Raw genomic sequence first — 25458 nt, forward strand, 5'->3', positions numbered from 1 at the left:
AACAAGTACTTGATGTCTTTTGGGTAGATCTACAGAACGCTCCCACAGTGGGGATCGAACCCATATATCCCAGTCGCTAGGCGGACACAATATCCATTACACCACGACGACCTTTTAAGTATCGGTTAAATGAGCATGTGTCTCGTTGCTTTAACAAAATTCACGGAAGCGATAAAGCACATGGGAATTTAGAATACAACTGAATACTACCCCTTAGGACAATAAAGTAATTATTGCAAATGTATGTTGCTTATAATCTTTTCCACGAGGGACGGCATTTACGGCATTGCCAATTGGTATGGAATGTCGCGATTGCTCTCCGAAATAGCGATATTTGTCTTAATTTCGTTTCAATCATATCGACGATTCTCGACTTTTTATCTGATCTTAAGCATTTAAAGTATTGAAATGTCGCTTATTTCATTTCATCTATGGAAATCTGTGGAATGCATACATTGACATTGAATTTGAATTTAATTCAATGTTGTTTGATATTTAATTCATTCTTTAAAAAATTACGAAACAAAACATACAGAAACAGATCCAAACCATAAAACGAATAAATCTTATTTTACAGACATAATTAAATGGGATTTCTTTTGATAACTTTCTAAGGCCTGATTCGATTTTCTGGCAAAAAAGTTCAGAAAATGATTTATATCTCAGTTTAAAATAACAATAGGTAATCATACAAATGCATATAACATGCTAACATTTAACAAATGTTTGTTTAACGAGTAAAAGGCATTCAAAGTGTACACTTAAACGTGTACTTGACGAAGTCGCTAAAAATTGCTCATTTACTTAATTAAGTTAATTTCCAAATAACATTTTAATCACGTTGTTATGAAAATGAATTGTTCATCCTCTCATCTTTATATTTATATAACTAAACAGCATATGCAAACAACTATAATTTATTCGATAATCATAATGTTTTTCCATTGTATTTTATTCATGTCTTCAATTAATAAACTAAATGTTAAAGCTTTATTTGCCGTTTCATGGTAAAATTTAGAATAATCAATTATAACATATGCTTTATGTCTACAGCAATTGAATTCGTGTGGCCTAACAATATGTTGACTCTTGCAAGAAAACCGTAATTAATTTTGTGCAAAATATTTTAAAATACACACTCTGTTCTCTGAGTTAATCTATGTACAAACAGTGTATTTGTTCATGTTCTAGATTGTGAATGCTTTTTATGAAAAGATGTAACTCTAATTTTAAAAGCTAGACAAACGAGTTTGAGGGGGTTCGTGCATGAAGTCTTGTGTACAGTTATAAAAATTGAAATAAATTATGTATGCAATAACTAACAAGAATAACTTAAATTCATGTCAGTAGAACTTAAACACTAGCAGTCTAAAAGAGGAAAAATGTTATTCTGGTTCGTACGTTGTTGTAAAAAAATAGTACTTATGATCTTATCGAAACTTTGATTTAAGTATAGGTATGTTGAGCGTGCCTAGAACTTATTTTTTATTTTTATTTAAACAAAAATGGGATCGTTCAATTCAAACATTAAGAATATAATTTTAATTTAGTAAAATCGTGGTTAAATATAGATGATCTATTATCGATGTTACACCATTTGTGTCACTTTTAAAGTTTTCAGCAACTGGGTCCTATTCTTCTGCTGTTAGAGACAAAATCAGGTAACGTGCAATTTCCTCTTATGTGCGTTACAAGTCGACGTTGTTATTCTTGTGGTTGTGTGGTATGGAATGGCGTCCGTTGTGCAGGTTCGAGTGAGAATTGGCGGAAGCCGAATGGGACATGTCCGTGTATAGCGTACTGGGAACGACGTCATCCTGGTACTCGCTGATGCCACGGCACACTTTGCATGACAGTAGGCGTCTGAACGCCATCTTGTAATGCCTGTTGAAATTGTAATATAGGAACGGATTTAACATGGAATTGATGTAACCTAGCCAAAGAGCTACGGCCCACATATTATATGGGATTTTGTAGCCAATGAACGGATCGATTATGTTCATGATGAAAAAGGGAAACCAGCAGATAAAGAAGCATCCCATGATGATTCCGACCGTCTTGGCGGCTTTGGTTTCGTGCTTTAACCTCCCCTTCCGATGGTGTTTATGCGCGGATAGTTCCAACATTCTGATCTGCTTCGCCTGCATTCTGGCGGTTCGAAATATATGGACGTTGCATATCACAATGAAAACAGTCGGAATGTAGAAAGCTATGGAAGAGCATATAAGCGCAAATCCTTTGTTGACGACAAAAGCGCAGTGGGACGTATCTTCCGGCGGGAACGCACAGTTTACGTACTCTTCTATTCCAATATGATTCCATTGTAACAATATAGGCACGAATGAAATTAATATAGGCACACTCCAACAAAATGATAGCATTAATATCACCTTACGACGAGTTAATAGTTCGTGAGTAAATGGCCGACATATGGCGAGATAGCGGTCTATGGCTAAACATGACAGATTAAAAATAGACGTTGTAGTGAACATGACGTCAAAACTGGTCGTAATAAGACACCACGTACGACCTAATTGCCAGTTTTTATTATTGAACTGTTGATAAATTCCGAAAGGCATCACTAATATGGCAACCATAATATCAGCAATAGCGAGCGAGACAACGAAAGCGTTAGTCACGGTCTGCAAACGTTTATGTGTTAACACGGCTACGATAACCATGACGTTTCCCAACATAGTCAAACATGGAAAGAGGAACAAAACGGCTGATATTATATAGCGCTCTATTGGCTCGTACATCGGTGGGGGTCCTGACGAACTGTTGAGAAGTTCCATGCAGCGGTCAGACGGTACCGATGTGACGCTCGCGTCAAAAGAAGACGTTGAACTTGGTCTCATAAACGTTATATCGCCGACCACGTCTGACCTGTTGTACACAATTGTTGCCATCGTACCACGATATCTTTTTCTATCAACAGATGTATATCTTTAGGAATAGTTTTTCATAGTACACGCGTTACATTTGCATAAACTTCCGATAAACCGGACCATTACAGAGATATTAACGTTATATAAAGGTTCCCCAAAAAACTTCTAAATCTACAAGAGTAACGAGTGTTTTCCATTTCATTTTGATTGCACTGGTATAGTAACTTTGTCCGTTTTTAAAACACAGATAATGATATTATATAATGATTATCGAAAGGTGAAAGATGAAAACGCGTCTGTTAATTTCCGACACATGTGCTCCATTTTTTCCACTGTGGACTGATTCAACACCATATGTGAATGTTTTGTCTCGGAGACAACTTAAACTGTCTGAATCGGCCTGTGGTGTGGCGTGAGGTGACGAAATGGGAAAGTCAACTACCAGGCGTCAAACTTTTGAAGAACGAATAAAGGGAAGTAGGCTTCGGAAGGATTGTCCGGGGATTGCCGCCGTAAGCTCGTTCAGAATAAGAAACATCTACCTGAAAATAGATTCAGAAAACTGATCATGCTATTGACCCGGACATTGACTTTTGTGTTCGTGTTGAGATTAAAGGCACCGTCAATCGCAATTGACGAAAAAAGAAAAGTTCTAAAATACCGTATATTTTTTACAATTATTAGTTTATATTGATTAAAATATCACGACTGGTATATTACATTACTTAAAAAAAGTTAAGTTTCATATTTTTAGTCTATTCGGTAATACAATTTATTGGGTACAGGTACCAGGTAACTACCAGTTAACTATATATCACGCAAGTAGACTGATCATCATCGTCACGAGGTGAACACAGGAATGCAATTGTAAATGCTTACTGAATTGTATATATTTATATGTAAAATGATCAATCTACTTGCGTTATTTATAGTGTGTATATTGTTATGTCACCTATGTCAACTATGACATCGAAAGTACATCGCGACATTCTATTCCCGAAAATACTGAAAATATGATTTTTTACAAGTAATGTAATATACCATACGTGACACTTAAATCAATATAAACTAATACTTGTAAAAAATACGGTATTTTAGAACTTTTCTTTTTTCGTCAATCGCGGTTGACGGCCCCTTTAATTATTATTTATACAAAATGGAGTGCGACTTCAGCCGAGCCAACAAAAGCGAAACCTAAGTATATGTTTATTATTTATGACATGTGATCAAGTGACAAACAGCTTTTCAGATGTATTTTCACAGGTCATAAAGATGGACATATAACAACACTTGCGACGTGTCCAGTGATATAAACTACTGAAAGTACTACACAGGACACTTTTTTCTAAATAGTCACTTAACTGTTATTATATTCTCAAAACTTAATCAACTGAATAACATGATCATATTGTTGCCAAAAAATAGTTGTTTGTTACTATAGTTTAAAACAAAATATATTTTATTTTAAAAATTTTAAAGATTCACTGATCCGTAAAGGAAAGGGTATTTTCGCATTAACGGTTCGAAGGTCTGTGTGTGCAAATATTAAACAATTGTTACGCTCATCTATCATTTTACGTATGGAACAACCGTTCCGTATTAAATAAGAAAGTTCAGAAATCGAATTATTTACTTCATTGGGCGTTAACAAAAACTAATCGAAATGAAAAAATTTCTATACTTTATCAGATAACTATTACTGATCATGTGTAGTTTGTGACTTCGAAATTCGTGGTATACAGCAGAACAAAAAACTCCAAGCAATTTGTAATAAACTTTGCTTTTTTATTATATTATATTTATTATTGTTAGCTGTTATGGTTTTAGATTTTTTCATTTTATTTTTCATTTTATATTTTGGCCATATGTGAAAGTTGTTCATTGTTTATCCGACGACAATATGACACGTATGTCCATATCTTGGCATAATGTATTGAACATCGTCAGGAATTTTGTTAGTAAGCGAGAGTTGCTCATGTTAAAGAAGTAAGTTCACAAAAATAACGTCGCGCTATTTGTGTAAGTTAGCATAGCTAGCCCATCGAAGCGCTCTAAATAACCACCCACATGTAAGACAACTAGTCCTAATGCCAGTAAAGAGCCTCATAACATATCACAATGAACATTCTTTCAAAGAGGTCATATATAGTGTATAGGATTTGAAACACGGAGGTTTTGTATTATCATTGTAACATTACATCAAGGTAAGAATAACCCAAAACAACTAAAAGCTTATATCAATGAAGAGTATGTTCATATTTTTTTATGTAACGTATGCATACCGAGTGCTGAACCATGCATATGTTTTATTATGTTTTTCAAGATGACCCGATGGTGAAAATTAGCAAACATAAAGAATGTATGACTAGTAACTACGAGTTCATATTTCTATTATACATGTCGAGCAGGTTTTGTCTATTTTTCGATGAAATGTTATATAACAAGCTAAACAAGTAAATTGAAAACAACAGCTTGTTTGATCGTATAACTGAGTAAGACTTAAAATAAGAACGTACATATAAATACTCCCCGGTACATTGTAAACACTGAATTCATGTATGTATGCTATATGGCAGTAAGTATTTCTACCCATTGCTACAGCCATAGGCGTCAGCGAGTTGTTCTGGAATGCATAACATTTTTGCTTTTTGTCAAAATTAATTGTGATATATATGATTCAAAAGAAAGCTTGCATCTAAGCTGGAACGCCATAACTCACTAAAGTAAAAAATATCAATTTTAGATAATGGCACGAATGAATATTCGGTATAATATAGAGAAGCGATCAAATGTGTTGAAAAACATATATTCAGTTTAAGATAATCGTCACTGTGATCCGTCATCTTATATATCATTTGATTCAGAAAAGAAATGTAACAATGTTCCATATCAAAATAAGTTATCTTAAACAGAAATTTTGCAAAAAAAAACAACAACCTTACAATCACTATGCAATAACATTAAAAATAGGTTTACAATTTTAAAAAATACATTGATGCCATACAAATATTTACACACAAAAACACTGCGTAGGATATTTGACACATATTGTGGGAAATATCTATGAAATAAACCTAAAAATTACAACAAAGGGACATTTTCAAGTTGCAGTTTAATGCTTGTGTCTTTAAGCATTTACCCGCAGCGCAGTTATGATTGAGCGTTTCGTACGTGTTAAATAACAAGCGCACAGAGAGGAAAATGAATTTTTATTCAACCGAACTATTGCTCATAATCTACACACAAAACGAGTCTTTTACAGTCTCAATAACCGATGGGTACTTCTAGCATTAACGGTTACCATTGTTTACAAAAGAGTGAGGTTTCTTAAATTCGTCATGCGATGGAAACAAAGATCAAAGAGGAAACACGATACAACCAGCATGCAATCAAAACGCGTTTAAGAAAATATTTGCCAGTGTTAATTACCGCCAGCGCAACAAAATCCTCGTCAAGTTGAGGTGAGACAATAAAAACGACAGCCGTTTTGATTTGGTATGCCATGCATTTGGAATTGCTGGCAAAGAAAGGGATTTGTTTATCTCCTGCTTGAAGAAGGAACATTATTACCACACCGTCGGTGCGTGATTTATTGCAAGAGACAAGCATATTGTAAATACATTGTGCAGTAAAGAATTTCATCTCCTTTCGTGTAAAGTCCCGTATACATGAAAACAAATTCGGATTTGATTAATGCCATTTAGTTGCGCATGCAGTTAAAAGCTTACATAATAACATAAGTCAATAGTTTACATAGATTGTCACTACTTCTGTAAAATCTAGATTAAAAATGTATTGTTAAACATATATAAGTCCTGCATTGCAAAGTTGCTACTTACGGCTCCCATTATCTTTAAAAACTGAAGATGTGATAGTTTCATAGTATGAGTATAATAAAGCATTGTCAAAAAATACTTGAAAACAAATGTATGAAAACAACAGCAATCATATCAGTACTGCCGTCAAAATATTCTTTTAACACATACTAGTACTTTGAAAACGATAATGCTTAGCACATGTACCTGAAGATATAGGTAATACTTTCTGTTATTGTTTTGAGTTTAATTGACTCCCGAATAAGATCAAAGAAAGAAGATCAGTCTTGATCTTTGCCAACTATGTATCTAATATTCCGCAACCACAAAGCGTACTTTTCCCAATTCGAATTGTCGATTGAAATAACATTTGTTTTCGCGGATAGAGAGATAACCATATAACTATTTTATATTTTAAATTCATGAAGTATATAAGCAAGTGTCGATCAGTGTCGATACCGCCTATTATACAGATTTAAACAGACTGAAGCAAAGTACTAGTTCTCTACAGCCGGTGCGATAAAATCAACACTGCAAAAATGGGTTGTTTTCGAGTTCTTTTAAGTATACATATACAGTATTTCATAATATTTATTTACGTACACTTTAATACACTTCATGTTATAAATATTTTCTCCGCACACTATGCATATAAATATAAAAGTATAAGTTTAATTTGAACCTGTTTATTTAAGCTCGATTACATCTTAAGACAAATTCTTATTTGAAACGCTCTCGCGTCCGTTTCATGGTACTACAACCAGGGCTTGGTGTCTTTAGGGGAAATCTTAAAAACGCCCTACTGGATTCGAACCCGTGACCTCCAGATCGCTTGGCGGACGCACTGATCCACTACTTCACGGCGTGAAGTATATTTGTTAGCAAAAATAGAGTTACAATCATAATTATGTTCGATGTACACAAAAAACAGTTTCTTAAATAAGCATTATATATAATAGTATGGAATAAAATAAAATCAACCAACCCGAAGCGCACGTTATATACAATAGAAGGAATAATATAACGTTTTTATACTTTGATCATCTATAATCAATGCATGCACGTGAAACTTTATTGATTGTTTTAAAGAAAATACGTCTAACCTTCTGCGGGGAAGATTATGCGGTTCATTCAGTGAAAGTTTACACATATGAACAGTTAGCTCGAGACATATATACTCGACATCGTCAATGGAACAATATCAAGCCCTCATCTACATTGATCCAGCGTATGAAATATCCTTTTTTCTGAACATACTATGACATAAAGCCATCATATCAAAACTGTATAATCGGCTTCAAACACCATACATTAATATAGTATACATTAAAATGTTCGTGTAATAAAGTAACTAAAATGAATTGTATTATATTGATATAGAGTTGACAGTTGTATACGGTGAATATTAAGCCGTATTGTTTTCAAACGACCTAATTGAAAAATTTCATAATGTAATCAAACTTACAAGAAAACACAATCAATTACTCTATACTTGTGCTTTGCACACTTCAGATAATACATATTGATAAGATATCAAAAACTCAATAAGTGTTAATGAAATCGCACAGAAACCACCATAATTGATAGTCATTTTCTGGTTCAACGTAACCCTGAAATAATATTTAAATTACTTACCACTTTTTGCAGATTCCTTGGCACCTTATGAGCAACATTCACATTAATAGTGTATCTGATAAATGATATGTTCAATAAATGTTGTGAGTGTTTACGTTGTTTTTCACTCGGACACTATTAATTCAGCGATTATCACACGGCAAACATGACATTAATGACAAGGCTAGGTCAGTAAAAAGTCAAAGCAACCTGAGCTTTTCACTCTTTTATCTAAAAATAACTCATAATCACTTAACTTAATTATCTCAATTCCATGTCAAGCAAATGTTGGATATTTACACACGTATCAATCCAAAGGTGCAAACGGAATGTTGATATTGGTGGTCAACCTGATTAGAAGCATAGAGAAGCTAGTATGTGACTGTCGAAAATGGACCGTTGATAAGTTAGTTATTAGATCTTGATAGGTTGACTACTCTACACGTTTGTCTGTTCGACTTAAACTGAGCTCGTCATCTGTTGATGTATAATATTCTAACCTTACATTTAGTTCTCATGCATATTAATTAGTCATCACAATAAAATAACTGCAACTGCCGTTGTGATACACTCGTGTATTGTTAAAAAATAATACGAAGGATTTGCACATTTGTTTATTCGACAAAAATGCCTAAAGCGAGTAGATACTATGTATATATTTGTTTTACACAGATTAAACGTAAAAGGAAAAACATTAGAAAAAAATCAGAAAAGCCACCAATATGAAAAAATATAAACGATAAGAATATACGTGCCACTTCTCGAATATACACTAAACTGTTGATATGCAATTGTATATGCTAGTTCCTTAAATGGTGGATAATCTAATTCTACAGACGTCTTTATACGTCATGACATCAACCGAGCCGACGCCATTATTGGGCTTCTTGCGTATTACCGTTTGAATAAATCGAATAATAACATTAGCGGGATAATAAATATCGTCAATGTATCGTGTAGCTTCTGCGCTCGTACGCAATACAGAGACGGGCATTGAGATGTGATGGCATTTTGAAATGGATAAACAAATCCATAGTGTAATTCGCAATATATAAAATTAACAATACACTAAGAAAGAAAGCCAACTATTATATCATAACGACATTATCGTCAAAAATATATACAGACATTCTTATACAAATAAAAATACCGGTTAAGGCAAAAAAAGATAATTTAATGGGTTATTGAAAGTAAAACAGTCGTGAAATGTTATATACATATTTCAAATACATCATTTCAGTCAGATGACAACCTCTAAATAGCTTTTCGTACACGCGTTTAAACAGTATTGGTACGACACTTTTTCACTAAACGTCCTCTTTAATATAATAGCTTTGCCAATTTTTAAACGGTGTTTAATATGCTGAATAACGATTTTTAAACATAAAATGTTAATAATGTACGATCAGATAAAATTAAATTTAATATAATTTTAACATTACGACAGATTTTTGTACGAGCTAATATAGAGTAGGTTAACGTTTGCTCAGTTAGCAGAACGCTGGAATACAAAGCCAATCATCGCAGGTTCGAGTTCAGGCCCGGCTACATAACGTGTATGGGCAAAGGTAATAAATCCTTTCGACGGCAGTTGTTCCTATTCATCTCTTCAAGTAGGGTAAGTAACTTAGTACCGGAAAACCAGTTGGTACACTAACTGCCGTGAAATAAGTGAACGATCTCATTCAAGCTCATACTATAATTGCTGTATCTGCTATATCTTTATAGCACATATCAAACACTAACCTTGCTACACACTTCGTTTGTTCTCGTGATGAACATTCAATACCATATGGTCATTACGCAGTGAGAGGCTTTAAGAATCACGTATCAAAGGTTGAGGCGTTCGCAAAAAGCGTGTTTGATGGCGTATAACAAATATATGCCAAGCTATATGGCTATTACATGTAAAAACACAAATACCGTAAAATATTGATGTCAAAAACTCCTCTATAACTTCAGTAAAATAGTTCATTTTTTATAAAAAAAAACACTTAAACTGGGCAATGTATGTAATCAACATATAATTCAAATTATTGTAAATTTATTTGCAATATATAAAATAACGAATGGTATCATTGAATCTTGAATCACGAACGCGCACGTAGAAATATATGAACTATTCTACTTATCACTTTATCTGTATTTATCACTCGTATACCCCTATATTTATCACGTTAAAAATTGCAAGTTTGTCATAAATATTAGCCAAAAACAATTAATCATCAACCAACTTTAAGAATTACAATAAATTAGATAAATACTACTTCCCATTTTGTAATCTAACCTGCTAAAGGTATTTAATCCGATAAAAGAATTCCACGTGTGTTTGGTGTATAGTTCTATATTGATCATAACATATATTTGCATGGTCTATTTTAGAGAAGAACATAAATTGTTTTATTCGAGAGAAAATCGTACAATCATAACAAACACACACATAAAAACAGACAATTTTAATGCTGACTGTTTATTTAACTTAACAAAAATACAATATTATATGTTCCTATATATACACTATGTTTTGTGGTTCATTTATATTTAAACCCACATGGACATGTTTACAATTATTTGCGCTATTCTAAGCACATTAACAATTATTGAATACAAGTAATTCTACAAGTAATGCTTTCTTCTAATTTATAGAACCAGATTTGTAAGCAAGTACACGAACTTAAAATGACACTATATGTTTTGAACACCATTTGCAATTTGACGAATATCCTTAACTATTTATTATCACGTAAGTTTATAATTTTTATAAAGCTTTTATTCTTTTTAATAGTTACAAGTGATAAACATGTTACATATGGAAAACATTAGCCATTTACAAGTGATAAACATGTTACATATGGAAAACATTAGCCATTTACCTTTCTGAAAAACCACAGGCTCTGGCTTTCGTCATAATCTCATTATATCTCCTGCAACAATATTTGCTCCACAGAACATAATTGCGTTATTGTCCAGGCAAATAGTTATATCTCTATGAAACACGTAAACAATTGTTTTAACGATGCCCGATTATGTTCGATCAACTGCGTCTAGTCCACAAATAACAGGCCTACTAAGGAACTTTGACCAACCATTGCAGATTCACAATTAACGAAGACTAACACCAATATATTCGCAAGCACACTGTAGAAAATAACGAAGAACGTGGGGTGTTCTTTCACTTACTGCCTAGTTCTAATATTGAACATTTACAAGAGCCAACCAACTACACTAGGAACAAATACATACATGCTTTGTTGCCCGACAGCATCAAAAATTATCTACAAGTCTGTTAGGCATTCCGTTAATATCAAGATGATAATTAAAAACACAGCATGGGATAACTTCTGAAAATATCAGAATACATATAAACACAATGGTTTAAGCAGTAGAAAGAAAGCTTTAAGAAAATAGTATTCTTTAGTAAACACCTGAATCAGCCTGGCATTGGAAAGAAATTATGCAATTAGCGGAAATTCGCCGCGTATTCATATTTTGCCAATGTATTTTTCTATGCGCATGATCCATTTCGATATGGTTTGTGTATGCAGCTCATATAATATTCGTAATAAAGAATGTATTTAGCATTCATCAAGATTCTCTAAAGCTTTTGTAAGGTTCGAGTGAAGTCCACGATAGTTTGTTATCACAACGACGAAACAGTCATGACACAATTATTTACTTGTTGCCCATAATAAAGTCTGCTTTCGTTACTGACAGAAATTGAATCCCTTATGCCAATATAAACCACGTGAATATTCAAAATGCTCGAGCACGAAATAACTCTTATAAAACCCAAAGCAAAATGATGGATTTCGTGCACGTTACCGAGTCCCTTAACCATCACGGCATGTCACATAAACGTACCGATTCGATGATCAAGACTAGAGCATGGTAATAGCCTAATTAGCGCACTGAAGGACACGCAATATTGGATACGTTATCCTTGCACTGTCTCCAGCTATATGAAAACAACATTTATGCTGAAAATCACAACAACACAGCGGATATAAGTTTTATAGTTAAAGCATATTCTATGACACGTATTATGTCTGAAATTAACATGTATTTAATATGTATGGAGATTATTCAACACGTTAAACTGTTCAACATACAAATGTAATATTTAAAAATAAACAAAAATAACAACACTTGAACGAAACACTAATTAAAAGCACGCTTTTTCCACTATTTTGTTGAAAAAAGTAAACTTCATATTTCATAAAAAAAATACTATGTTTCATGATTTTAAAAACGATAAATACATAGTATTAATGTTTTCCTCAAATCAGAAAATCGAGTCGATAACATAGATTACGCACAGGAATTTGAGCATTTGGACGTTTACATTGAAATTAGTATTTATTAATGGCATAAAGGACGTTTGAAGTGTAAGTCATGTTACCATTATTTGTTGAACGTACTGGTTATTAGTTCCGTCCATCATTTGATTAAAATATTTAGATCACACAATGCTTCTATTGTTTCATCGTTCGTATTAACAGCGGGAATACACTTCCAATAACAATAAATTGCTGAAATATGCAAGTTATGATACTGTAATAAATGATTGTTTAATTGTGTCAAAATGTCTATTAATGCAAATAATCAGAGGAGATAATTCAAAGACTTCCAATGGGCTGCTGTTAGACACAAGTTTAAAGATTCAAGTATTAGTTAAAAAGTTATTGTTAATGTGTTGAAAATCAACGCGGCGTTTAAATGACAATTATATGCCTCGCGTATAGATTGTTAAAGAGTATAGTAATATTTCAGTAGACCTTAAATGCAACCGGGTATATATATATATAGTATTGGTAAACATTTAATCCGCTAAATAATAGTTTTTAGAAATATAAATGTCATGTTCAGAAATACACATTTGTGGTAAAAATTAATTCCACTTCGATGAGCTAATAACATTCAGTTAATAAATATTGTTGTAAATTGGCATCTCTTTATCTCTTTATGTGTTCCAAGATGCATGGAACGTGGATTTGGAAATATGCAATGTTTATAGTTTAGTGAATATATAATACTTTTCCAACGAAGTGAAGATTACACAACAGCAAATTAATTGATTAAGTGAATAGTCGTGTTATATGTACAAATAGTTAGCAGATCAACTTGTCTGGCGGTGCTATATTGAAGCTGAAACTTCTCGGCAACTCGTCGTCAATAAAGCAGATATAAAGACGTGTTACCATTTGTTGAAATGTGTATGCTCCAAACCAGTAACATATATCTACCAGAAAGAAAACATTTACAAAATGCTGTTATATGTAAGTAAATATATGTGAAAACATATACTGAACAACATAAACATTGTACCGTCAAGGTAGTTTGATAGGATTTGGCCCATATCAATTAGCTATTAAGTTATGTTCTTGTCGGAGAGAACCGAGTGGATATTTTCCAGAAATGTCGATTGCGAGTGTCTAGGCATTCGTATGAAAACAAGATCTTTTTAAGCACCAAAGGCTGATTACAAAAGGAACACCGGTATAGCGTTTCAGATTGTTTTCCTCTTTGCTATATTTGGACAGCCGATCAATCACTTTATAATGTATGTCCGAATGTGGAAAAAACTAAAAGACACTAGTCTCTTTCAATAAGATCTACAGCGACTCAACAGATACAACACATCTATCAATCGGATGTGAACAAATCAATATCAATTGTGATTCGTCGTTATTTATATTCAAGCTTTATGAATATTTCAAAAGTCATGTATTTGTATTTGTGTATGGTATGTGCATCTACAACAAAAACAACAAAAACAACAACAACAACTGCTACTACTACTACTACTACTACTACTACCACTACTACTACTACTACTACTACTACTACTACTACTACTACTACTACTACTACTACTACTACTACTACTACTACTACTACTACTACTACTACTCTGCTACTACTGTTACTACTTCTTCTACTACCACTACTTCTACTACCACTACTACTTCTACTACTACTACTACTACTACTACTACTACTACTACTACTCTACTACTACTACTACTACTGCTACTGCTGCTGCTGTAACATGATAGTCGGTGGTACATGACGCATTCTCAGAAAGAACTAGTAAAGATGTGTGAAAATACGACGAAAACACCACTTTAACACCGTGACAATAACTGTTCATTATAAGAGAAATACAATCTACAAATCATTTTGCTTTGTAATACTATAATTTCATTTGAAGAATATCGAACAAAACTTGGAAGGAAAGAGTGTAATAATGAACGACGAGAAACTGTGCTTATGCGTTTAATTACTGAATAGAAACGCGCACAATATATAAGAATTTCAGAAAGCATTTCGTCCAAGACAATATATCCAACCTGCATGATTTGGCAATATGAAAGACTATATTAATCAAAGTATTATTTCGACATTCAATTTGATGTAAACGTGTCTCTTCACCATAGGTAACAAGAAACATAACGGAGGAGTCAAATATTGAAACGAATGTTAATACGTGAATAGTTATCAAGCTGTTAAGTTGATCATGATGGATTGTGAGGCTTACTTTAACAGAGCATCGAATTGTTCAGTATCCAAGAAATTTGAATCTGATACATATACAGAAATTTTAGGTGTGTAAAGAGAGTAATGAAAGCTTACTTACAAAGTTGATTTAATGCTGTGAACATGACCCGAAAATGTGTTCCACAAATGTTTAGGCTATGCTAAGAAAACGTTAATACCCTGGGAATATTTTGCTTACAAATAATTGTTTGCGTACTAACTTGCATAATAAAAAAGTAAGAATGGAATACAATGAAGCCATAAAGAGAGTTATGCGTATTCAAGAAATTAGATTAACACACAAAATGAGCATACATGAACACATCTAAAATAAATTCCAAAAAGTAGCAAACAATCAGGAAAATGTTAAGAACTCTTTGTAGTGCGACTGAACATTAAAGAGTTCTTTCTAGTGTTCAATGCAAATTCCGATCAATGCACTGCTATAAATAAATATTATTGCATTCAATATGGAGTCCGTTTACAATGAATTAATAATGAACCTAATTTGTTGTCAAATGAAAATGATGACACCGATAAATAGAAGACACTGAAGACACAACTTTATTGGTAGTCATTAATGCTTGCTATCTGTGTGCGCATCTATAACGGTTATCTGCAGATTATTTATGATACATTTTTTTTTATTTAAAAAGTGTATCTTACTCGATAAACTATTTTATAATGGAATATAAACATAAATCAACAGGTTTGTTTTGTAACTGTAGTCATAATCAAGATATCGAAATACCCTTGTGACAGGAAAACAATACAAAAAACACAAATATAATGTGGCTAACCATTTTAGCTTTAATTCAAAACTCAATAAATCTGTCCATAAGTTACTATGGCCCTATTTGGGAAGGGGGGGTTATAATGAATAATTAAAACATGTGCGTGAACTCTTATGAAATTCTTTTTCGTTATGTTACCGGGTTCATAGCATGAATAATTTCTTAGTTTTCTGTTAGTCAAATAAAGTGTGTGTACCTATTGATAAATGAAATGGTAATTTAGATACATATTTCCAATCATTTAAATACTTACCCTACCCTTGTTCTTATTCAATCATACCGATACGATCATTTCTTTAGACTTGCACAAGAACTGTATTTTTTTATTTAAACAACGTACTGATTGTATATTTAATTTTGATGGTTTATAAGTTGTTCGATATTTACTCTAAAATTTAATTGCATGCAACTACATGTACATGGGCGATACTTTTAACTTTTTTGATATAGGTTATTATATTGTTCCATAGAATAAAGCCTATAAAAAAATATAACATGAATGGATGTAAATGTTTGTCCTTATATATATTGTAAAATCTGTTTCCGCATTTAACAAATAGAAAAGCGGATTTCTTTTGCAGTTCTGTATTGTTATCTTTGTAATGCTCCGAAACAAATTGGGAAAAACAATGTCTGTATAAAGACGCACACATTACACATTTTACGACATTCGATGTATTCATTTCAGTCTTTTGAAAACATGTGATATGTATTATTTTGTGCAAATTAACCCAACGATTTCGAATAACACAGTTATGTAATGTTTCATATACATTACGTAAACATTACCTAAACTACTGACGCACTATAAGCTGATTATTAAAGTCCATTGTCAATAATGTTTTATTTGGCATGGATAAATATTCAGTGGCATACATTTGTAATAAATATTATTTACCAAGCAACACACATCAGAAAAAACATACCTGCCAATATTTCAAATTCATGTTTTTGCAAGAAATAATAGACCTAGTTAGCTACTTAAAGTCACTTTTTTTCTAAGGATTTGTAAAAAACCCATATTAAATTGGCCATAACTGTTACCCGAACAATTCTTTACTAAGTGAATGTCATCGTTAAAAATGTGTGTAAAAGAAATTTATGCCATTGATATAAATCTGACATAGTGTAGGTGTGATTGTTTTGATATCATCAGCGTATTAATAAAACACAAAACTTCATCATGTTCAATAATCCATGTATATGGTGAATGTGTCGTGTAAACAAATAATAATATTGCATTTTAACGTTTGTTTTGTGTGGTTTTTGCTTAGCTTGTTTTTACGCCGGTTTCAGCAGTACGTGACTATTGCAAACGGTAAAAACTCAAGCCGAACAAAATACACAAAAACAAACACAAAATATTTAATGAAAACTAATTTAATTATTATCATCTTAACAATTTACGTGCTTATATTTGGATATTTACAAGAGTAAATAGCAAGATATAATTAAGATTGAATACATATAAAATACTTTTATTCTCGTTACCGATCAAGCAAAAAAACCCAATCTTTTAACGAAAACAAACTGCTACTTCTTATCTAAAGAATGTGTTAAAGTTGTTTGCAGGCAAATTCAATTAAGGTTTCCATTAAAATTTAAGGTTTTACAATGTTTCATTAAAATAGCATCGAACAAAAAGCACTTGGAGTTTTAATTGTATTAAAATATGAGTTGTTTATGCCGTTTTAATCCGACATGTAGTGTAGAAAGTTCAAGTCGCTATATTTCTATGCCAGCTACTCTAGTCATCAATTGCACGTTGATGATTGAAATGTTGGCCGAAGTTGCGGATCATTCACAGGCAGCAGTATCATAAATTTGTCCCCAACGAACCCTACTGCCCCCCCCTCCCTCGAGCTTGCCCCAGGGGTTCAAGATTGTTAAATGTACACCTTTTGTGTATGGTTTGACTTTTCAACAACTAATAATGACACAAATACACAGTTTGAAAAAATACCCCTCCTATAAGTATAATATATACACAATGTATGAAACCCACTATATGCCTATTGCTAAAAGATTGTGGAACACGGAACGGGACCGTTTTCATCGAGAACACACGTTTTCATGCAGTTGCCGAACAAATGCAACTGGATTCGTAGATGACATTAAAAGCAACTTGATTACACAACTTAACGATCGCCTGTTCGGCTTATAACTTTAATATTCAATTAACTTCGACTTTCTTGCTACATGTCATTCGGTGTTTCGTCGACACATGTACACCATTTTAATTTTATAACGCGCCGTCTGGTTGGTTGTTCTAATAGCCAGCATTGTTTTGGCCGATGATATTGCGTTTTACTACCGAGCATTCGGTCGACAAAGAATGGCAGCAAAACACAGACATGTAGCGAGAAAGCAAAACGGTCACGTCCCGTGTTCCACAATCTTTCAGCAATAGGCATATAGTGTGTTTCATGCCTTGTGTAAAACCTATAAGAAGGGTATTTTATAAAACTGTGTATTTGTGTAAATATTCGTTGTTGAAAAGTCAAACCATACACAATAGGTGTACATTTAACAATCTGGAACCCATGGGGTAAGCTCGGGGGAGGGGGGGTAGGCGGTAGGGTCCGGGGAGAGAATTACAAATTCTTCTCTTCAACAGCGGACGATTCATATCCGCCTGTATTCCTCTGTTTGTGTATTCATGTAATACATATAAATCTGTTCAATTTAATTAACAGACAGTTTAAACTTTCTTATAATATTTGCAAATATGATTATTGCAAGGCGAACATGTTTATCACCGGCATATCGCGACTCATGAAAAAGGAAACTGAATAAATTGAAATTCACAACTTACAGTGGCATATGAATTTGACCTTGTGTCGAATCAAATAATGGCTGCATTAAAAAAATCATATAAGAGTGGTTCAACTCGTTTATCAGAAACCACAAACCATATAATAATGTGTCTACAATTATTTATTTGAGTTTTTGTTTATGAAAAAAACTGAACGGGGCATTTGTATAATATAAATTATATGAATCTGTTCATAATATTTAAGCTATCGCGTAAAATGATGAGTTAAGCTCAAGCCTGGGCGTAATTCTGAAGGTTGTTTAAAGAATTTGTTCAATAGGTGTAAATAAAAGACATGTTAACCGTCATTCATGCGCTTATTATACGAAGGCTAAGGGCAATTTTAACATTATATAACTCGACCTTCTGCTTTATCAATGTTTCGGTATTAATATGTCTGACACTTAATTGATGACAGTGTTATCTAAAAGTATTAAACTCGTTACAATGTCATGAATGTTGCACATTACTGTCCAGACTAAAGACAGCTTTCGATTTATTTTACCAGTAATACAATGTTGACGAATAGAATCGCAGAATCCAATTGTTCAAAGCAGCTATGGGATTTTATGCCGAAACAGAAATAAAAGGAACCTCATAGAAAGAACTTAAATCGTAACTATCTAATCTTTTTAACAGAAAGGATCAGTTGTAAATCGGTAGCAATTGTTTACTTGAAGGTCCACCGCTACCTCCGAATAAACATTTAACCAAGATAGAAGTCAACGTATTCTGTCAGTTGATTCTTTAGAACAATGTGAAACAGAACAAAAAAAAGAAGCAAATCACATTTCATTCCCAATCATACTGTCAGTTGAAATTTAGTTAACGAAAGTCGCATAGTAATTAAACTTGCTCTGATCAATAAGGGTTCATATGTTGTTAGTTCAGGCCTCTTTTATTCAGCACCAAATCCATTCTTTCAATTTAGATTCTCAACGGAGATAGATAAATCGCTTTTACAAAGACCTAGTATTCGGAATAGCGTAATAAATCAACATGAACGATTCGAGACGTATTTTACTACATTCAAAATGGAAACAATAACTACGGATCGACACCATCTCAGCCATCAAACTGCACAATCTGTAATACGGAGACGCTCTTTGTAGAGCAACTAACTGTTTAGGAGTTCGATATTGTTTTCCATGTAATGTTTTATCAATGGAACTCTGTAAAAAATTGTATTGAATTCAATATTAAATCAATTCACATCGTCATAATAATTCATCGCATAAGCTGTTATGAGGAAATGGTGACACCGAAATACAAAGCGCTAACACTAATAACACAACATTATCGGTAATCATGTGTGCTTGTTATTTGTGTTCGCATCTGTAACTATTATCTGCAGTGTTTACGATGAATCTGTTTTTTATTAAAGAATGATTGGCTTACATTATTACTGTTTTAATAATGGAAACATACACATAAATATACACGATTGTTTTGTAATCCTTGTCATTACTAAGATGTAAAAAGATTTCTTTATGACATAAAATACCCCTTCACAGTAAACTTTAGCTATGGCTCCATTGTATTGAAGGAATGTTTGTGATTTCGTAAAATTAACACAAAAAACATATGTATGTGTACAATTAATATATACTGTTTTCATTATTTTACTGAGTTCATTGCCTTAAACTTAGTATTCCGTTATTTAAAATCAAGAACGTATGTGTGTCTCTGTCACAATCATATATTATGTACTTATTGTGACTATGTGCCTGCAATTATGTGATGGTAAATTAAATATAGATCTCCAATTAGGTTTGTTGAAAATGTATCAAATATCTACATGAATCAGCATAATGTTAATACTGAACAGATACTTTAAAAAGAATTTAAAAACACTACGTAAATTGTTTACACACTATATGCTGCTTATTAAAGTCCATTGCCTATGACGAAGTTGGACGCTTTGTTTGGCATGTGTCACAATAACCATTCGAGAAGCAATGTCACTCATAGAAAATGTTAGCAAACATAACTGATCACGCCTCACAAAAATGCAAGCAATAATATACGTAGTTAGCTACTATTTACCACCATTGACATACTCCATGAATACAGTTAAAAATTACACTCACAATATTGCGTTGTTACAAATGTTTTTTTAAGTTATTTTGTTTAGTTTGTGTTTTTTTCGCCCAAAACGACGCCAGGCAAAAACGTAAACGCAAACAAAGAATCCATATTTCATTAAAGCGTACTTAAAAAGAAATGCGTTTCTCTTTTTACTACTTTCGTGTAAACGATTTTTAATTTTATTAAAGACTATTTATTTGATCTGTTAAATAAATACAAGTTAGTTGCAAGACATACATTTGGTTTGAAAATTGGTAAAAAGATATAAATTCTATTCGCATGTTTATGAGAACGTTTTTATAACTTATATAACTATTTCTTACCTGCAAATTTTTAAAATTAATTTAAATGTGAATTAAATAAAGATTTTCCATAAACGTTAAGGTCCCACAAAATCACATCCAAAACACTTGGATATTGAAATGTATTAAAATACGAGACGATTTTTTGTACCTGTTTTATCCGTTATTAATTTTTAAATCCAAGAGAAAGTTAAACTGTATGTAGTGAAGAAAGTTTCACGATACTTCCCTACACAAAAATCGTTTCAAGTGATCAATCTCACACTGATGCTTGAACTGTTGGCCGCAGTCGCGAATCAATAAGCTTCACAAATAGCACACTTTGATAGAATTACAGCACACAGTCTTCAAAATGAGCAGATTCATATCCGCATTTAATCTACCGCTGCAAGAATATACTCAATTTTTGTTTCATTTTATCATTGGACCTTATTCATTACTCACTGCGCAGAGTATGCTATAACACCGTTGTGCTCATGAATGAAAAAGAAACAACGATTTCTCTGTATAACTTTACGTACCCAAATGGCGCGGAACTTATTGATTTAAACAAAACAAGGAAATTTGCATGCCATTTTATGCGATGATTTCATCTTCTTTTTACTAAACGGATAAAAGTATTTCAAAAGTATTCATCAGTGGAAAGTATTTTATTTATAAACATTTTGAAAATTTAATTACTCGAAATGTCTGTAGTGTTACTTGTATATCATTTGCAATATTGTTGTTGAACACCCCAATCTTAAGTCAAAAGATGCTCAAATGTATTGGGCTATTGAAAACTGAAAACAAATCTGTATTGTTTCAATTTGCAAAATATATTGAAGAATGCTTGGAAATTAGAAACGAAATTACAAATGTTAACGAAAACTGATCATCTTTTTTACATGCTGTGTTATGTTATTTTGAAATGTTCATTAATTCGTGTTTATATATTATACTGGTATACGTTATAAACTGTCATATAATAATATGTGTATATGATGATGTACTATGTACAAATAAAATAAAATATATTTTCTGATCTGTTGTTAAAAGATTTAGTTTACTTATGACCCTAATAAAACCATAAGTAAAGAAACACAAGCAAGTATAATAAAATGAGCTGTTTGCAATAAAGCATATATTCGAATAATGTTCTGGTAGGTTTGGTTGTTTTCTCAGAACAGTTTGCGTTTCAGATCGAGTATATATCTTCTTTTAACAGTCTAATTTCTTGATTTGTTGATAATAAAACAGCATAATACTTTTAACTGAATTCCAAACCTCGTCAAAACACTTCAGTTCAGCGCCGCTTACGCATTTTGACTTATTAAAGTGATATTATGGGCATCTTACAGTTTATATGTGTCTATCGCAGCCGTTGTTTATTATCCCCCGCCATAGGCGGAGGGATATTGTTTTGGCGTTGTCCGTCCACCCGTCCATCTGAAACTTGGTATGAGTATATATATATATATATATATATATATGTATGTATGTATAAAGGGATGATGCACATCAAATGACATTGTACACCATCTTATAATAACGGAGTTATTGCACTTTGTATCTTGAAAAAATGCTTGTGTCCGGAGCCATATCTTGGAAATGCTTTGACGGATTTCATTGAAACTTGGTATGAGTACATATTTGGATAAGAGGATGATGCATGTCAAATGGCATTGTATACCATTTGATAATAACAGAGTAATGGGCCTTTGTATTTTGAAAAAATGCTTTTTGTGTGTGTCCGGAGCCATATCTTGGAAGTGCTTTGACGGATTTCATTAACTTGGTATGAGTATATATCAATGAGTATATATATGGATAAGAGGATGATGCACGTTGGCGTTGCCAATCAGTCCACAAAACGTTTGTGTCCAGAAGTTTATTGGCTGGAGATATCAATTCAACGTATTTGCTTGTTTTTATGGTGTTTTCACTTCATATACACTTAAATTTGTTTATGCAGCATCAACATACTAAAAAAATATCCCGGTAAGAGAAGAATAATGCATTTGAATATCAACCGTACTTTCGTTTTGACAACTGACGACAGAAATTATTCAATTGACCATGTGAATCTAAATCTAGTTTTTGTGCAGATTTGATCATACGACACAAAGCCACTATTTTGTTTTACGGATCATTTCGGCTTAGAGGACTGGGTGAGTCATGCAAAATATCGAATATTATATATATTTTTATAACAAACTGGTGAGTAGATGAGATGCAGTTAATTGGTCAGTAATCATATTTTAACTAACTCTTTTGACATGTTAATTCTTTTCAGATCAATTCGGCAGTGAAAAATGCCCACAATATCACTTTAAGTTATGAAGTTGAATGACTGAGCCGTTGTATCACGAAATAATTTCATTGAAAAAACAAACAAACTGGGCTCTAATGATTTTCATTACAAGAATGAAATCTGTAATGCTTCTTGCCACGAGTCCTACAATAATTATTCTAATTAGTATTAGGCTTTTAGCACTAGCGCTACAATACTTTTTGTATTGCGCTGTGAATGGTAGTTTTGTATAATCTTTAAAAATTGATGCTGATAGACTGATCACACTTTAGCAGTGTAAATATAAACCAAGTGGTTCCTTAGATGCTTCAGCACGAGCTTACGGTAAGCCGAGCAATACTGAAGGATAATTTGTGCGCGCGACATGGCACCAATATAAATAACATTATTGCAATTTAACAACCTCTATTTGAAACCAATTACCTATCGCTCGTCACTTTCAAAAGTCGATTGTTATTAAACTGACAAGTATAAAAAGTTACAAAATAATTTCAGTAAAAATATTGACGTTTTATGTTCTGGATTTTTTTAATCAAGTTTCTTGTAGGAAAAGGAAACACTATGTAAGCGGTTCTTCAATCCACAAAGTCTGTAGCAATGTACGCATATTGCACACAATTTGATACTCCGATTTTATTGCATTGTATTTAGTACTTGGTGCTGTTTGCTTCACGAGACAAAAACCCTTGGACAAATGTTCCTTAGTTGAGTTTTCTTTTGCTTCACGAGACAAAAACCCTTGGACAAATGTTCCTTAGTTGAATATAGTGTTTGCCGTCACCACATTCGCACGGTATGAATAAATGGTTTTGAAAGAGATTCACGAGGATCTCTTGCATACTTATACAAAAACTATTGTGATCATGTCATACATTTATATAATTTTTCAATTCAATTAGATGCAAGTTTCATTTTTCTAATACTATTTTTAAAAGCCCAAAAACTCTAAAATCCACCGAATATTTCGTACAATATTTCGAAAATTAAAGTTAGTACATCAACAATCAATTTTCCGTATAGCAATAGCCAAAATATCAACGCTAGCTGTGGTCTGGTAACAGAGATTCAACTAGATAAAAATGTTCTCTTTTTGGGAGAATATACTTAACACATGTTCATGTACCATGTTAGTGTTCGTATGTCGTATGAATAGATATCGTTACGGGAAAATAAAATGGAATATATTGTTCCACAAAAAATCAAAGCGACCATTTTGTTTCTCGATAAATCTGTGTTACCATATCACATCTAGCGTTAATATAGTAGCAATTGCTATAAGGAACGCGGCTTATGTTATGGAACATTATTTTACGAAATATTTTGCGAAATATCCGTTGATTTTGAGCATTTATGTTACTTTAAAGATCATTATTGCAAGCGCATTTTAGGAATGGTGCGAATATTAAAAAACATCGGATAAGGTGCCTTATAAAGGGATGTAAAGACGACGTTGAACAACGTATCTTTTACGGCGTAAAACGAAACAAAACAAGTCATCGAAAACGTGACATCACGACCCTTCGAATTCGTGGTATGCTGTGCTCACTTGTTAGAATCACATGAAAAACAACTTAACGCTTTTGTAATAAACGATAATTACTACCAAGAATATGCCAAAACGTTTTAACTATGCATGCCAAAGTCAATAAGATACGGTAATAACAGTGTTTAACTGTTTCATATGTTAATTACCTTTCTAACAACATACATTAACATATTTACAACTTATTGCGCTGCCATTACAAAGAGAACATAATGTTCTTTGGCAGGTCGTCAAAATAGGTAGGAGAAACCAGCCACACCAACGTAGCAATACATTTATTTGTTCAGCTATTGCTAACACTATTTTACCACATATATCGCCAAAGTTATTCCCGGGTCTTGCGCTGTCATGGTATTTATTGTTATTTGAACTCAGTGAACTAGTATAGTAAAATAGTAAAACTGACGAAATAATACCGCATGTTGTGTAACTGAGGAGATATTTGAAGTTTCATCAATATTTGTTGCATTTGCAACTAGTAATAATCATTGCAGAAGTGCATCAAATACCTTGTCTTATACAATTCAAGACACTTGAAGTCACTGATCTATTAAGCTTTGTTCTGAGAAAACGAGGCTTAATGCATGTTCGTAAAGTGTCGTCCCAGATTAGCCTGTGCAGTCCGCACAGGCTAATCAGGGAGGACACTTTCCGCTTTTATGGTATTTTTAGTTTCAAGGAAGTCCCTCCTTACCGAAAATCAAGTTTAGGCGGAAAGTGTCGTCCCAAATTAGCCTGTGCGGACTGAACAAGCTAATCTGGGACGACA

At 32.8% G+C, this 25458-nt stretch overlaps 1 protein-coding gene across 1 annotated transcript in view; it reads right to left on the bottom strand.

The window, feature by feature from the left end:
- Positions 1 to 1475: 1475 nt before the first annotated feature.
- The window catches only part of LOC127842494 (5-hydroxytryptamine receptor 4-like), a 98571-nt gene continuing 74588 nt past the window's right edge, over positions 1476 to 25458 (bottom strand). Inside the window, exon 2 of the mRNA XM_052372029.1 lies at positions 1476 to 3430. Within this exon, the coding sequence (XP_052227989.1) occupies positions 1689 to 2909 (1221 nt within the window). The 5' untranslated portion in view covers positions 2910 to 3430 and the 3' untranslated portion in view covers positions 1476 to 1688. The remainder of the gene's footprint in view (positions 3431 to 25458) is intronic.

This window comes from Dreissena polymorpha, chromosome 8 (genome assembly GCF_020536995.1).
Source record: "Dreissena polymorpha isolate Duluth1 chromosome 8, UMN_Dpol_1.0, whole genome shotgun sequence".
Lineage (NCBI taxonomy): Eukaryota > Metazoa > Mollusca > Bivalvia > Myida > Dreissenidae > Dreissena > Dreissena polymorpha.